Source organism: Biomphalaria glabrata, chromosome 3 (assembly GCF_947242115.1).
Source record: "Biomphalaria glabrata chromosome 3, xgBioGlab47.1, whole genome shotgun sequence".
NCBI classification, from domain to species: domain Eukaryota; kingdom Metazoa; phylum Mollusca; class Gastropoda; family Planorbidae; genus Biomphalaria; species Biomphalaria glabrata.
Window position 1 is genome coordinate 10,876,352 of NC_074713.1, and position 17,206 is coordinate 10,893,557.

Below are 17,206 nucleotides of genomic sequence, written 5' to 3' on the forward strand. Positions count from 1 at the left end.
ATGTTACAAAATAAATCAGTGAGGCCCATACCAAAACTATTAACACGAGTAGTGCGATATATCCAAGTGTTCTATAAGGAAGATACAGTTCAGATAGTGCATGTCTACGCACTCGACACTCTCTCAGAGAAACGTTTGACGTTACAAAACTTACAGGACGTTGAAAAGACGTGTGACATTTGACTGTCACACCATTCTTCTGACACGTCAGAGTGCCAGTCGAGAGTTCTCAAACCGTTATGTTTTGGGATGTCAAAGTAGGTTCCGTATCTTGGTCTTGCTGCGCGCCCCTCCCCCCCCCCCTTTTTTTTTTCGTCACAAGTGCCATTTAAAATATTTGTGTAGCAAAGGTGCGCACAGTGACAACATCGCCCTCACACACACACACACATGCTGCGTTGTGTGATCGCACTGGTCGCCCCATTGACAATACACAACCAAGAGGCCCCCCAAAAGTGCTAACACAAACAATTATGTCTTGTCAATTTTTAGTGTGAAGAAAAATGGGTAAAGGAGGGGAGGGGGGGCTCCCTTTTTTTTTCATTTACGTCTGAAGTATGTTTGCCTAGGTGCTAGATGGGGCGAGGGGGAAAGAGAAAGTGAATCCCTTCTTATGGCTTTTATGTACGTGTGAAAACTGAGAGTTCCCTCCATCCCGGGCAGACGTTCTTGTGAAGACGAGTGTTACCACGAGACAAGTTTTACGGGACTTGTGTCAACCCTGTTCTCTTGAGGTGCCGGCACTCGTGCCTTAGACAGGCAATGCATCACATCGTTTCTAGGCTATGAATGGGGGCTGTTCAGAAACTCCCCTGCTTCCTTGCACACTTTGTGGTTTGAGAATAAAAACTGTTCAATATTGACAGTAGAGCTGCTAGGCAACAGATATATTACAATATCACACGGCAAGTATTTGCCAACAAGATTTAGCCAGCGCAAGAAGTTGAACGCCATGCTTCTGGTGCTCACCGGCTCAAGCATAGGGTTGTGTTCAATGCGCTGTAAGCATTCTTGGGTTCGACTTATTGCGTAGTCATATCTGCTTTACGAAAACAGTTTGACATGGACACCCGCGCCGTTTCCCTTTCTTTGTTTCTGTCAATGAACTAACCTGTCAACTTCAATTGAGTTCTCTGTCATGGACATGATTATGCCCATTTTCTGTTTCAAAAGGGGAGGGGGAAAAAAAAAGACAACTAAAGTAATCAGCCAATCTCTCTGGGTGTCTCAGTACGTGTGATAATGCTAAAACAATATTGTCAAAGTATTGGCCCTTGTGCAGATGTCCTTGTCAGTGGGGGAAGGGTGGCGGCAGGTCTCATTAAGACCTTAAATCAACAGCCATGTGGCACCAAGTGGCCGCCCCCCCCCACCACCATTTCTCGACTGTCGACAGCAGTCTGTCACACGCGGACTTAAGATTGAGTTTTTTTTTTTATATTTTATTTTACCCCCCCCCTCCCGCCACAACTAAAAGAATGTGGTAACAATTTTAAGATAAATTTAAACTGCGCAACGAAATGTTGGTATTGAAAATTAATGAGTTGAGTCCAGTGTGTTCCAGTGTTGGTATTGTAGCGATGCTACTTCTGAGCTACGAAACGAACCATCTCTCCTAGACACAGGCAGAGTCTAACTCTCTGTACATGTAGAGAGAGACACACACGTTGAAAAGTCAAGAAGTGTGCCTCTGAGAGAAATGACCTCATTGGTGGCGTTCTCTTCCTGGTTGTTGTGGCAGTCATAAAATAGCGATCTAAACTAGATGTGATATATCATGTACTCTCACACAACATACATGCAGATAGATAGATAGATAGATAGATAGATGGATGGATGGATGGATGGATGGATGGATGGATGGATGGACGGACGGACGGACGGACGGACGGACAAGACAAGACAAGACAGAAAGAAATTGGTCTATTATTTTACTGACTTTAAGACCTGATTAGAAATTCAGGGATAGACTATCCATTAAAACGCATAAAAAAAATTTCTACCATGATTTCTTTCAGAACATTTTAATATTTAAAAAAAAGTTCTAGTTGAAGTCGTTGCGGTCAATAATTTTTGCTGTACTGATTGCGGCGTCCAGTTAGTGTCGTTTGCCCTGGTCTGCTTGTCCCTGGCACTGAGTGGAGCTTTAGACCGACTTGGTCGAAGGGTTGGAGCTGGCACTGCAGCTCTGGGGCTGACGTTCATCCGACAGATCCCCTTCTGCCGCACACGTTAGCATTGAGAGTTATTCGCCCTTGGCATTTGCATATTGTTACCGCACCGCTCTGTTGATACACACAATGTTTGATGATGCCACGCACGTTCTAATGTATTACAGCGGGTGTCACTTGTATTAAAATATAAAGATGTTCAGTGTCAAACAGTGCTTACGCTAAATGTATATTAACAATTGTTCCTTTGAATATGCCTAGTGTACATTGGAAGACTCTCAATCGTTTTAGATCGTATATACCCTTTGCCATAATGTCAACATACATCGGACATGCTATAGGATGCATAGTTTCCGCTTTTCGTTGGTTTCATTACCGCAAAGTGCAATGAACTGATCCTCTACTGCTTCCTTATGTACTGTCCGTAGAAGTTGCGAGACGCCGGACAGCACGGCTTCAAGGACCAGATCTGGGCATGACTTAGTAATTATAATTTGTATATCTTGATTATTTTAGTGGAACTTTGTTTTTCAACAGTGCATTGATACTGTGTCTCCCCCCCCCCCCCGAACTGAAAATGCCAATGAGAATGTGTTGGGTTTAAACTTTAACGTTTGTTCCGCGTCCTTTGTAGGATATTCAGGCCGCTGCAAATGAGATACCACTTTAAACTGTTACGCTTGCAACAATACTACATAGATGAACCTCGTATTCTACATAAATCCATCATGTGTATATTGTTGACGAAATACTTTCATAAGCTAAGCTGGAGGAATGTTTAGTTTGATCATAAGATAAACATTTTACTAGCGTCCCAACATCACACTTTTTTCCCCTGCTTAAGTCACCAGTGGAAATAACTGTCCACGTCCCGTAACGCTGACCTGTCCTGCCCTCTAACTCAACTCACTCCATACGTAATTCCAGAGGCGTCCCGTACAAATTTGATTACCATTACGGCGAGCAGCAAATTTGAACTGGGGGGAGTCTCCCGAAAATGGAGTCGGCAAATCCCGGCACGTCCTAGGCGCCCGATGAGGAAAAAAAAAAAAGCCCGCTCAAGTAGGCCTTCGAACAACTCTTGATGGAGCTTTGGATGGACAGTTATCTCGCACTTGGAGCCACTCCACATCCACCAGCACGGAATTGTCATGCCGTCCCAATCGTCTCCCCGTCACCAATAGACTTTGACAATTAAGGGACAGCACCTCCGTAATAAAATAAAGAGCCTTCAATTTTAATACTGTCATGTCGGAGGGCATGCGTCTGTGCTGATGAATTGAGCCTCCGCCCTTTACCCCTTCTCCCTGTCTTTAGTTCTGTTACTTCCACCCATCCTATGACATGACTAAAGACAGCAACAAACAATGTGACTATGACGAGCTTCTCTAGTCGCCACCAAACTTAGAACTTAAGTGTCCCAAGTAGACTAAGTTATGGAGCTGATGGCCCAAATATTGAAACAAAACTTCACAGGATTACATCAAATTTCTAAATCCACACTGAGCCCCCTGAATTTGCTTTCTATTTGTAATAAAAGCGAATGCCGCCAACTCTTTCAATACGGTTTTTGGGAGGAGGGAGGGGCGCTCTGTGACAAGACAACAAGACTACACTGACCATATATTGATTGGAATGACATAAATGTTGCTAAGTTGACTGCATTCAGTTTACACACACTGTCTTGCTACACCATTTGCTACTACATTTCACGTGTATTTGCCTTTTTATTTATTTACTTCTTAAAAACTTTTTATTCATTAGGGATATAGTTTTAGCCTTTATGAATAGTCTAAGCATTGGACAAAGTATTGCACAGACGTGACGTATATAGACATCGAAAATTAACCATTTAAAAAACAACTTTTTATTTCTCTTTGGGAACTTTTTTTTTGTTTTGTTTTTTTCTTGTAATAATGAAAAGTGAATTGTTTAAATGAAGTCCCAAATCCCGATCTTTACCTCAGTGCTACAAATTGTTTTGATTGCATTCTTGAGTGGACAAGGCGAGAAGATAACTGGAAGAATTCAGTTGTTCAGTTTGTATTTGAATCTGTTTGTCGAGTGAAATCAAGGAGGCTACTCTTCCGGAACAACCTGGCTGCTGTTTCCCATTTCTGCGTGTGTGTGTGTGTCTCCCACTCTCCGAGCGCGGGGGAGTGAACAGCCTCTCCTGAGGCCTCTTCCCTTTACCTCTTCACAAGCCTGGTATTATTGTAACCTAAGACTCTCACTTGTAACTTCAGGTCTTGGGGTGAGATGGCGGTGAAATGACCTTAAATAGCCCGAGTATACTTGGACATGTCTATGGAGCATCATGCCCCCCTCCCCTCCCGTTTCCACTCCTCCCAAGCGCACGGGCCATCTTCCCCCCCCCCCCCTCCCTAACGGTGTCAAGAGAGGATCCTATTTTAGTGAAGGCTACTCACGGCTGGACTTGAGCGCTCTTATATAATGCGTTGCCGGAGTCCGAGGGGGACCCGTTGGCTCAATTGTCCGTGCCGTGGCAAGTAGGCTTTACAGCGGAATCATATGTAGTGGCTGGAGTGGGACTTACTTCATTGTCGCCTTGAAGGAGCTGTGTTCCATGCCGAGTCTCAATAACAGCTATTAGAGACGGTTTTAAGAGATAAAAGAATTTTTGTCCCCTCCCCCCCCCCCCCCTTTAAGTAGGTCATGTAATGATTCAATGTTCCCTGTATTGCCAGTGATTGTAATTTGTTCTTTTCTTGAGCAGCGCTTCTCAAATCTTTCTTCGTAAACGCACCTTAAAGGGACTTTTATATTTCCAATTACCTGCCCCTTTTCTTTTTTTCACCCACCCTTGTTCTTACCACTAAAACTGGAAAGTTTTATTTTTATTCTATGCCTGCCGTTATAGACGTGTGTTTGGAGTAGCCCAAACCCTTGCCTCGAATATTCTTTAGGACTCGAATTGAGAAACTCTTATTTTAACTGGACTTAGCCTAGGGCTAAGCAAATCTTTCGCTACAGGTTCTCTTAAAGGCTAGGCATTAGTGTACAATAGTGTTCCCTTCAGTCTGTATTGTAACGTTGATAAAACTTCTTGATAGGACGATGTCTATTGTATACGTTCATCCTCCTACTATCCACAAGTATAGCACTAACATTGATGCTTCCCTTTATTTGTAAATAAAGTAGGATCTGTTATCTGTATACAGAGATGATGGACATAAATAAAGTAGAAAAAATGCAACGTTCCAAATCTAAAATGAAGTATTACGTCCAATGGTTGAAAATGTCCTTTTTTTTGGAGGGAGATTTGTCATTACGTCGTACCTCGAGATGGCCTCCCATTCCCAAAGAATCACTTGGCTTACAGTGACTAGCCCAATGTTGATGTCAGCTACATACTGCTGTGATGCTAAACATTAGGTCTGCTCGTTCTTTTGTTTCCTTACTCCGTTAGGCTTAGGTAGTCGACTTTACCTCCATTCCTAAATGAGCTCTTCGATGTTAGTCAACTAAATGACCATTGTACAACTCAAGTTAAAGTACATCAAATGAGCTATTTAGAGATCCACTGAAACACCGTGAACAATACATTGTTTACATTAGCTTGAGATCATGTCGTTATGTTTAACATACTGGTGCTTCCCTCACCCCTCCCTCTTTTTGTCTCCCAGCTCCTTGCTTCTATTATTATGTTGCCTATGCAAACTATGATGTTGCTGCCATCTGTTTCTGTTTAGGGCTTCATCAATTTGTCCCCAAATTCTGACATTTTTACCTTAGCCTCGAAAGTGGCCGACACTCTTCTCTTCCCTCCTCCTCGGCATCGGGACATTTGCCTCCCCTTTCCTTGTCCCCAATTTTGATTTCAAAACTCTATCCTTTCGGCTTTGACTTAATAAAGCAGTGGGTGTGTGCGTGCGTGTGTGCCTTGAGAGGGGGTGGAGAGTGCAGGCTGTCAATCATCCAAAGCCAAGAGATATTTCACTTTCTCTCCCCCCGCGTGAATGAATACCTTGCCCCCGAGACGAGCAATAAATAGCGGCTTTATATGGCGATAAAAGCTTGGTGAAGAAGAGGTTGGAGACTCTCGGCCCGACTATTTGAACAATAGTTAATAACCGGCTCTGAGTGCACCTACAGTGGGGAGTTTCGAAAGGCGCAAGGCGCGCTGGAATCTTTTCATGAAAACTTAGAACGTTGTAGCTATGTGTGTGTGTGTGTGTGTGTTTATTGGGGAGAGGGGGAGGGCTTGCGACGGAGTAGAGAGGGTACAAATTGCTCCCGTGTTGTTTGATACGCATCTGGAAATAACAACGTCGAGTGTATTATCGCGCGTTGAGTCTCGGCATTGGACATGTTGGTTGGCATTCAAGTGGTCATTTTGTGGAGCTTGTTGTCTTGCTGACATGAGTTTTAGACAAAGTAAAGGGAGGGAAGAAAGAAATGAGAGAGAAAAGCCTGTGTGAATTACCTTTCTTTATTTCTCTTCCCCCCCCCCCCCCCCAATTTCTTTTTCTCTCATTACGCTCTATACGTAGTGGAATCATTGTTCAACTTCCACGTTTAACACACCGCCACTTTTTTTTTATTTGTAGTGGTGACATGTTTGTGGTGTCCAGAAGTATTTGGTATAGACATGCCTGTAGTGTTCACGTGTTTGTTGTGCTCACATGTTCGTGGTGTTCATATATGTGTGGTGTTCATATAAGTTTGGTGTTCACATATTGTGGCATAGCACATTTTAAGCTATTAAAGTGGCCCTGGGTAGTGATGCGGGACCAGATAACAATAGTCGCTAGAACACTTTTTTTTTTTGAGAGCTGGACAGCGAAAGTTAAATTCTACTGATACATGGTCCATGGCGATGGTGTCGGGGTCAGTGGTTCGAGTTCTTTTCGGGGACTTGTCTATAATATTCGCCATATTTTCTTCATCTTCTTCTCTCAATAACTTGGTAACCTTAGTGCTGCTATTATTATAAGCTACATGTCATGTTGTCTCGAATCTACCAGCCCCTTACAGCAAAACGTGTCCTAGAATTGAACCTATCTACAAGCCAAACTTGATTCAAGTGATTTCCTAAATCTTTGTCTGCTTTGCACAGGTTTCTGATGTTTTCTCTGGTCTGTCCAGGTGTTCGCTATACAAAAAAAAATCCTGTTTTTTTGTTTGTCTATCAGTCTGTCTCGTTTAGATCTGAAAGACTTTTCTAAACAAATCCGAAATCATCTCAGAACAGATACAACAGCCACTTTTGGTCTAATAAAAACGAACCGTTTTGTTTTTTAAAAATTAAAGATGCAATATTTGCATGTACATACATGGTGATCTGTTTTAACACAAACAGATAAAGGTAATTCGTTTGTCGCATGTCCTTAACACTTGTATTGAAAGCTTATTACATATTGGCGTAAATCTGATTTCAAAATCGCCTTTCTCTTGCTTGAAATCAGTTAGTCCTCTTCAAGTGTCAGTACAAAATACTAAAAGTAAGCACCTGTATGCCATTTAAAAAATTAAAATTGCAGTTCGGGGTATGATTGATTGATTGCCCCGCAAACTTTTGTTGTGTCACGTGATTAGTCTGAATTCACTTTTTGTTCCCTTCTCTCCGAAAGTCTGACGAGAATGGTCTCCACATATTGCAGTGGTATCCTTATAGTCCTTATGGTCTCCATAGTATGAATTGCAGGTCAGTGTTGTGAATAGGATTTAGGTGGGAGTTGGTGTGTAACGCAATGTGTAGATACGAATGATCCGCCTACGAGTTCGTGCGTACCCTAAACTCTCCTTGTCTCTTTGTGCTTTGGAATTGCTAACCCAACGAACAAAAAATCATTTTTTTTTTACAGTTACCTCTTAGGGTACATACATGAGTAGCGGTTATGAGATTCTTGTGTCCTCTAACTGTAGATCTAGTCCAATCATAATCTCCACGAGAATGTAGTTCTAGTTTGTACACAGCGCATTTGTATCGTCCTCAAACACTGCATGTCAGTCCAGTCTTATCCTCCCTCCCCCGCCCCCCCCCTTTTTGTTTGTTTGTTCTGATCCTAAAGGAAAAAAAAAAAGCTGCTATTTGAAACAGTTTTAAAATTGTTCAGGTCTCCACTTCCTTGCCAGGGAGCTAGCTCAATGAAGCGTTCATGTGTCTATTGTTGTTGTCCATTGGTCCACTCGCTTTCTGTGTTAGATGGATTGGCTCACAGTTTTCTCATCCACTGCCTCTGATCAGTGGAGTCTGTTAGTTGGTTTGGTTTTGCTTTTTTTTTTTAAAGGTAAAGTCTTTTGTTAAAAAAAAAAAAAAACGTACATTTTATTGCCCGTGATTTCTCATTCAGCATGCTTCCCTACGTTTAATCGTATTATTTCCAGTGTAATGGTGAGCACAGAAAGAACAAAGACAATACAGACGATTGGATAACTGAAGGTTGATACATAATCTTCCTGGGCACTTCCTCTATTGCAGACTGCACATTTCCTGAGACGTATCGCTATGAGCCTCGAGTAAGCCGCGAGCTGGACTCTAGACAAACTGGATTGAGTGAGCTTACAGCTGCTTAGTGCGCCATGTAGCGCGGCATTGTGGCTCCTGGATGAATGGGAGAGGCGGTGGGCGCCAAGTGATCTATGGCGGGGAGAGTGCAATTAGCCCTCATTGTCACCCCCGAGCCGCCTGCATTATTACTGTAGGCGCTTGAGTGCTCCAAGACTTAAAGAGAGAGAGGGCGCTTCTCTCCAAGGCTGACGTAATCCTTAAATGCATCTTGCGTCTTTTGCCTAGTTTTGTTCAGCCGCGTGCAAGAAACACGGGTTGGAAATGTCCATTGTGAGGAGAGGTGGGGGCAGTATAAGCACTGGAGTCCATTGTGAGGTGGTGGGGGCTGGTTCTCTGGCGCCGCCCGCGCTGGTATGGCTAAGCTGAATATACGCCTAAAGAAAACAAAACAGCCAAGATGTATAGATAATATTGACGCGAGGTTCAGTGGCAATTATTACAGGCGACTTGACGCGTCCAGGTGAGATGTCTGCACTGAGCGCACCCACGTTCAGTCTGGGCCTGGAGTTGTGCTGTGTCGAAATGGAAGGGCGTTCGTGTCCCGGAACTTACACCCTTTAACGCCGCGCACACGACGAGTTGGGTGAGAGTGTCTGCAGTATACCACAGACTTTTGAAAGAGTCATGTCATTGGAAACTGGGGTGTAGGCCGACTTGGACACTGACATCGATCCGCTCAGTGTGTGTGTGTGTTTTTGTGTTTTGATGTAAGATGTGAAGAGGGTTGAAGACATCCGAAAAGAGGTGACGGCGCCCTGTAATATAGATTGTTCAATATATCACTCAAACTTTATATGAGCTCATGTTTTTTTGATTGGTAAAAAAAAAAAAAAGATAGGACAGCATGCCCATAAATCCTGCCAAGGTGTCCAGCTAGTTATTTTAATATAAATATTTTTACTCCCATTTTGATTGTGAGAGTTATCTAAAAGCAACTGGTACAAGTTTTATTCTGACTTCAAAGTGCAGTAAATAGTCCGTTCTGTCCTCAGTCTTCTCCATCATGCACCACGGCTGTGTAGTCGTCTGTTCCTGTACTCTTATGTCCAGTTTAGTTTCATTCTTGAAGCAAAAAAAATGGCAATGTTTATTATTGTTTGATTCTACACACATCTATACATTATACTCGTCAAACACACATACATTTTCCCCATATTTTTTTTAAAGATACGTTTGGTCTCGAATAGTCTAAAGATAGTACAATTAATACCAGTCATATTAGTAGATCTCCATTCAGTTTCTACTTTTCTTTGTGTGTGCAGGTTACGGAGGTCAAGACTACGGAACTCAGGGTGGCGGTTACCGAGGCGGCTCCAACAACAAGTAAGTACAATGAGGGGCTTGGCATCACTACAAGTTTTTAGTGTTGCCTTGGGATTGGGTCATTGACCTTTGATCTTGGCAATATTTCAGACTCTGAAATGTCGTAATTAATTATTTATAGGGAATACATGTTTGGTGTGTGTGTGTGTTTTCTTTTGTTTTCACCACTGTAGTAAAAGTTGGGCCAAAAGCAGGGCAGGGAGCGTATGTGCGAGATTGTGTTGTGACCTTGAGGAAAGTAGGGCGAATGTTTTTGGTTGCATAGGCTGAAAAGTTTCTGATGAAACCGCGAGGTGGTTTGTTTTAATTTAGGTGAATAGATACCGATGTGAAAGCTAGAGATAGAGAGGAGAAACTAGCTAGAGACGCGAGACAGAAAAGACACATTTTTTTTTAGTGAGATGTGTTTCTACTAATTTCTACATACATCTATTGCAAGTTACATCTGTGTATAAATGAAAGTTAACCGCATTTATTTGTTTGAAAAGAAGCTTGCTCATGTTCATTTTAAGTTTTTAAATCAAGAATTTAATTGGTTTAGTTGTACTAGCTACTTGGAGCCGCAAACCAACACGGAGTATTAACTCAGTCAACTTCCAATAATGCTTTAGTGACAGTAACATGTTGGTTTTGGCTTATGGTTGGACACATGAAAATGTGTATATCTTTTTAAAAAATGAAAGAAGATATTAACATTTGTTCACCGACGTCTATTAAATAAGCTCCTCCTACTTCTAGGAGATTAGTTTGTTTTGTTTTCCTCTCACAATTTGTTGAATATTAAAGGTCGAGGAGATGATTGCAATATTTCTTATACAGACCATGGGCAGCAAGTCCAGAACTTCCAAATACTATCTACTGATGCCTTCAAGCAATAGCGTGACCATCTCTTCCAACATTTGTACTCGCCTCTATATCAGATGGACTTGTGTTGCAGATTGGGTTTAGGTTAATGCCATGTTGGTAATATTTTTGTGTCAATGTTTTTTGGGGTTTTTTTTTGGTGGAGAAACTTTCTTTTTTTTTTTAAAGTGGTTTGTGGTTGAACTCTCCATCTTGAAGGTAGAGCATGTAATGTGTTTGTATTAGGCGTGTAGTTATATAGTATTGTTCTATCTAGATCAAGAAATATTTATAGGAAACTGAAGTCTGTCATATTGTTCTATCTAGATCAAGATGTATTTATAGGAAACTGAAGTCAGTCATATTGTTCTATCTAGATCAAGATGTATTTATAGGAAACTGAAGTCAGTCATATTGTTCTATCTAGATCAAGAAATATTTATAGGAAACTGAAGTCTGTCATATTGTTCTATCTAGATCAAGATGTATTTATAGGAAACTGAAGTCAGTCATATTGTTCTATCTAGATCAAGATGTATTTATAGGAAACTGAAGTCAGTCATATTGTTCTATCTAGATCAAGAAATATTTATAGGAAACTGAAGTCTGTCATATTGTTCTATCTAGATCCCAATCTTTTTGTTCTCATCTGACTGAAGTCATTTACTTTTATGTTGGAGAGCAACTAGAAAAAGTCAAAAAGTAGATAGTTGCTGTATAACGTGTCTCGTTGTGCCCACTGACTCTGGCACTAGTTGGCTAGAAACAATGACCTGGAACGGGACTGTGACATAGACACTGGATGGGAAGGGAGACAAGTCTTGAGTATTTTCCGCTGCCTGATTTCTCCCGTCACGCCCAAGATGAACAACAAAACTGGTTGGGGCAGAAGCGTAGGAGAAAGGTTTGGGCACGGGCGGAAAAAAAAAATGAGGCGGCTTTCAGCTACGATGGAGGGGGGACCACCTGATGGGTACAGGTGCTGAAGTTTTGAGATACTCTGCTGCCCCATGACAGCGGTGGCACTGTTAAAGTTATATTGTATTGCCGAAGTAGCGTACCCCCACCTCCCCCCCCCCCCATTCCCTTACACTTTCATTCATTAGCGGAATGTCGTGTTTTTTTTTATGTGTCAGTTTTGCTAAAATGTGCCGTTCTTGAATGGTGTGATTTAACACGTTCCTAGATTTCAATGTCCGCCTCAGTATCCCGGGGTAAAGCTGGGGGGGGGGGGGATTCTAACGCACCTGTAATGCCCAGGGCGCTGTCCTGGTGCTACACTTACTTGGGCCTAACTCTGATGACGGATTTACTATTCAGGTCCGGCTATTGAGTGACGAAAAATGGAAAAAAAAAAAGAAAAAGGGGAGCAACAGTAAGCGACGGGATGCCTGCTGGCTCATCGTTGTCCCCCTTTACATCGCAACGGCTTCAATGTTAATAACTCGTTAGCTTTTCATTTTCTTGTGACTTCTAATACATCGCTAGTCGTCAATAACACAGTACAACGTCAAAGAGACGAGGATTCTTGTTACTGTAAGGTATGCTACAATTAGTTCATTGATTCCAAGAATCTACAGAGTGATTATTTGCAGCTTTTAGGGATATAGCTTGCTGAGTGAACATTTTGAGTGACCTCTAGACACTTGACTAAACTCACACAGACATAGGGTTTTAATCTTTTGCTCAAATTGTTCTTCAGTTTCTTAACGGGTGGAAACTAGTTTGTGGGATAGATCTTCCTGCCATGTTTTTTTTCCCTACTATATATATATATATAAAAGCTATAACTACGTATACTGTAGTTCTGTATTCAGCTTGTTTGTAAAATGTTTGACATGTTTCGGATGTTCCTTCAGAATTGAAGATAATTTACTTCCTAGTCCAAACCTCTCGCAGGACGAAGGGGGATGGCAACGGGCAGGGTTTGAACCCGAGACCATCGATAAATCCGAACGACAGTCCAGCGCGCATACCGCACGACCAAGTAGTCATCTACTCAAGTGACGTCTTGAACAATGACGTTCCTTCTATTGTGTAGCCAAAAAGAACTTGAAAAGGTTTTCTCAATTTAGAAGAACAAAAATTACGACATCAGAGTTCACGGATGTATATATTTGCGGTGATATTTTTGACGAAAAATCAATTTCATTCACGATTGTCCTGTGACATTGTCAAGTCAACGGTACTTAGTGACATCACTAGATCTCTTTGGGACAATGTTTCCCAATGGAGTCCGTTGACCAATCTGCAGCGTCACGGTTTGTTTTTTTTCATTTGATTCAACTTTCTTCCAAGAAGGCAGGCGTTCAATTTAAATGTTCCAGTCGGTGCAGTGGCGAAACGAAACTGGGCATGTTTTTGTGTTTTTCGGATAATTTGTTCAGTTCAATGTTTGAGGCGTATTTTCAGACCTTGTAGACGATTGTACTTGTAGCATGTCTATAGGCCGCTGCAGGTTTGTTTTCAATAAAATAGGGTTGATGTTTGGGTTTCTTGATTCAAAACAGCGGAATAAAAAAACAATGAAGTGGTGGATGAAGATTGAGTCATTAAAATAGTTTGTAGAAAATGGTCAGACTTTTTTTTTTATTTTAATTTATTTTATTTCAAACTACTTGAGTTAAAAGAAGACTACCTCCTGGGGTCAGTTTGAAAGAGGACCACCTCCTGAGATCCTCTGTTTAGTCTTGTCTTGTCTTTAAAAAAAAATTCGTCCATGTGAAGTGGCCTTGTGTAATTGAAGTTATTTGTTTCAGCCGACAGGCAGCTGGTGGCTACAACAGTTCGCGGAACTACAACGACGACGACAGCGGCTACCAGGCATACCCTCCCGGGCAGGGGAGACATCATCCAGGCTCACGGGTAAGTCCGACTCACACATCACGTTTCACGGCTTGGTTCATTGGGTGTCTAGGACATCTCCAATCTCACGGCTCATTGTCTTTCTGGCTTTGAAGACTTGGGCATTAGTTTCCAGAGGCAGGCCATCAGAAAGCGGCAGTATTCAGATGGCTAATAGTAGTTTGACTAGTGACTTGTGTGTAAAACGTACAGATATCATTCAGTCCATATAAAATGAAAGTCACTCTAAAGCAGAAGGACAATCATGTTGATGGTTGACGTGGAAGTTTTAGGTCTGTTTGATTGGTAGTCAATGCCATATTAACAATCAACTTGGTGACTTTATTGAATGCAAAGCCTGGGGATAATGTATGCATGAATATTTCTTTAATTGTAAAATGTTTGTTTGTTTGTAAAATGTTTGACATGTTTCGGATGTTCCTTCAAGGTTGAAGATAATTACTTCCTAGTCCAAACCTCCCGCAGGACGACGGGGGATGGGAGCGGGCAGGGTTTGAACCCGGGACCATCGATTAATCCAGCGTGAATGACGTGTACAAAGCTTAATGGCATAAGATTGTTTAGAATAAGGAAAAAAAAACTTATTATAGCAATAATTTATATCATTACAAAACATGGCTAGTATTGCAATAAGTGTCATGCACTTAGTAATAAGCTTACAGTCAATAGGTTTGGAGGCCATGTTGAGAAACCTCCCTTGCAGTGGTGGCATCTTGTGTGAATGAGTTTCTTCCGGACAGAGTTTCCCTACCGACACTGCTAATAATTATTAACCCTGAAACTGATTGACAGCATCCTCAGAGCTATGGCTTCCTTAATTGGCTTGCACCAGTGGTTCCTTCTATTACCACACTTTGACTGTCTCACTTGGACTTTCTCTCTTTAAGCAGCATGATACAGCAGTTGATTGCTCTTAGAGGACTAACTCAACACTGCAGTGCGCACTTAGATGGAACTAGCTCTCAAGAATATTTAGTTTGGTCTGCTCCCTGTTCATCTAATGGAGAACTCGCTTTCATCCAACACCTAATTCGTGTTTCATATTTGTTTGTCTCCCCTCATTTGTTAGGGTACCATTCTTGTGTCTGATTTAGATGCGTCCTACATGATGGTTCGTTATCACTAAGTCTGTCGCCAAGTGTTGCTGCGTAATTTAGACGTAAATCCACGTATAGCCAGACATTTAAGTCTTCATTACTGGCTTTTAATTAGTTTATTATTATGAGCCTAACAGGTCTGATTGACATTCTTTCATAAAGTATCAGTGTTACGAGCATATGAGACTCTTAATTATACATCAACAGACTCATATATGGTAGATGATGAAGAATTTAATCTTGAGTAACGATTAATAATATATCAACAATAACTTCCTTTACATTACTCTATTTTTTTTTTATTCTCCCCTCTCAAACCTTTTCAACACGCATTCGCACCACTCCACATTCACACTATGCTGCGCACATAACAATCTGGTAGTAGTTTCTCTAAACAAGTAAAATATCTTAATATAGCGGTTACAAGACTAGTGTTTATTGTTTGTTCCAATTGTTTTATAAAGATTATTATATTAGATAATAGATGATACTGTACTCTAGCCTTGGGATCTTTGATTCTTTCCAGGTTTTTGATGCTAACAGAGGTAGACATCAGCAAGATCATGGACAGAGAGATAGATACAGGCCTTTTTAGGAGAGCCAGTCAGCACAGATGTCTCTCAGTATTTACCAGTGTAGCCGTGTTGATGTTGTCCAAAGTTGTAGACTTTAAATGAAACTAGAATGAAAGTTTTAGTTAAAAAAAAAACATACATGAAATAAAACAAAAAGCAAAACAAAGCTATTGCAAAACTAAAGATTTAGATCTGGAACTACAGATTTGGTCAATTTAATAAAAGATAAGCGATGTTTCTTACTACATAGTTTTGTCTTATTCATTTCATTTTACCTCCAAAACTTGTTTAATGTTCAGAAACATACCCTTGCACTAGTGGAAGTCAAGTGCACTCAAACCTTTTGTTCACTTAGTGCATGAACTCAATTGTTAGATATCGTTTTAAAACTGTTTTCTTGCCTAGGACTGAACTGGGAAAGTTTAATACCACACAGAGACGTATCTTCTTGCCTACGACTATCTAAAGGTCAAATGTTATCTAAAATTTTCTCCTGTCATCTTAGGTTGTTAAATATATAGTAAGGGAACAGAACTCATTAGCCTCCATGTAAAGTCTAAAGTTAAAGTTCCCCTTTCAGACCCTGTGGTCTATAGGGCAGATGATGTAAAGGTCATCTGTTTCTGTGGCCTACGGTTAATGAGGGTGCCTCTATGAGCTGTAAAAGTTTTATTGACTATTTAACAGACAGTGATTTCCTAGCATCGAAATGGGGACACGACAATTCGTTCACCCGACATATCGCTAACAGACAACTTATTCACCGAATTGTCGTGGAACCCATCCAAATGTAGAAATGTTCCTCGTGATTTGATCTGTGTCAAAGGCGCTACTAGAGCATCTAGGGTAGAATGTTCTTGGAAAGAGATGGATCTTCGCCTATTTTATTTTTTGTTTATCTCAGCTGTATGACAGAATACACAAGAGACGCTTGTTTGAAAAAAAAAAGGTAGTTACTAAATATTTCAATGCAATGATCTAGTCTCTTCGTAATTTCTGTTAAACCGTTCACACTATTTTGGATCACTGGGACACAGTTTTAGCGCTGACTGTAAATACTACACAGATATAGAGAGAGATGAATTAATCTAATTTGAATGGAACAAAAGATGTAGCCAGATTATTGATTATTTCAGCAGTTAGATATTTCCTCATCGCTGGCAAAATAATTTCTAAGTTGGCAGATTCGCAAAAGGAGTCAATGGAACGACATTCATTGCACTCCAAATAGACCAATCGAAACCTACAAAATTTCCGAAACCAATGAATTCATTGTATTGGATCAACTATTGCCAACTCTCATCCGCGCTTGTCCAAAGTATCCCTAAAGTTTCCTTCTGCGCTAGAATGAAATGCTGCACTATAAAACAGTGATGTTGTCGTACAGACGAATGTCATACAAATCACGAGCGTGTCACCGTGTGCCATCAGCTGAAGACACTGCTATCAACTTAGTGTCTCTCTTGTTCCACGTGTCAGTCCAGACGACACGATGATATCGGAAGACATTGAAAGAGGGAAAGAAGAAGAAAAAAAAAAGAAACGAAACGAATGAAAGAATGTAAGAGTCGGAGAAGATGACAAGATGTCGTTTGGAAGGTTTGCAGCGAATCCCGCGGTTCGATTTTTTTTCCCTCCACCTTCTCGAGAGCTCTTCAGAAGATCGTCAGAGGAGCGAACTCCATCCAATGCGGAGGGAGGGGATGGGAGGGGGGGGGTCAAGACGATGGTTACCATGGCGACGGAAGACTTGAGGAACTCCTGCTCTATTCAGATGGAAGACTTCAAATAAACGCG

General features: G+C 41.3%; 1 protein-coding gene across 1 annotated transcript in view; it reads left to right on the forward strand.

The window, feature by feature from the left end:
• The window catches only part of LOC106071149 (5'-3' exoribonuclease 2-like), a 58,225-nt gene extending 42,574 nt beyond the window's left edge, over positions 1-15,651 (forward strand). Inside the window, exons 32-34 of the mRNA XM_056023310.1 lie at positions 9,969-10,029; positions 13,632-13,737; positions 15,361-15,651. Coding sequence (XP_055879285.1) covers positions 9,969-10,029; positions 13,632-13,737; positions 15,361-15,429 — 236 coding nt within the window. The 3' untranslated portion in view covers positions 15,430-15,651. The remainder of the gene's footprint in view (positions 1-9,968; positions 10,030-13,631; positions 13,738-15,360) is intronic.
• The last annotated feature ends 1,555 nt before the right edge of the window (positions 15,652-17,206 follow it).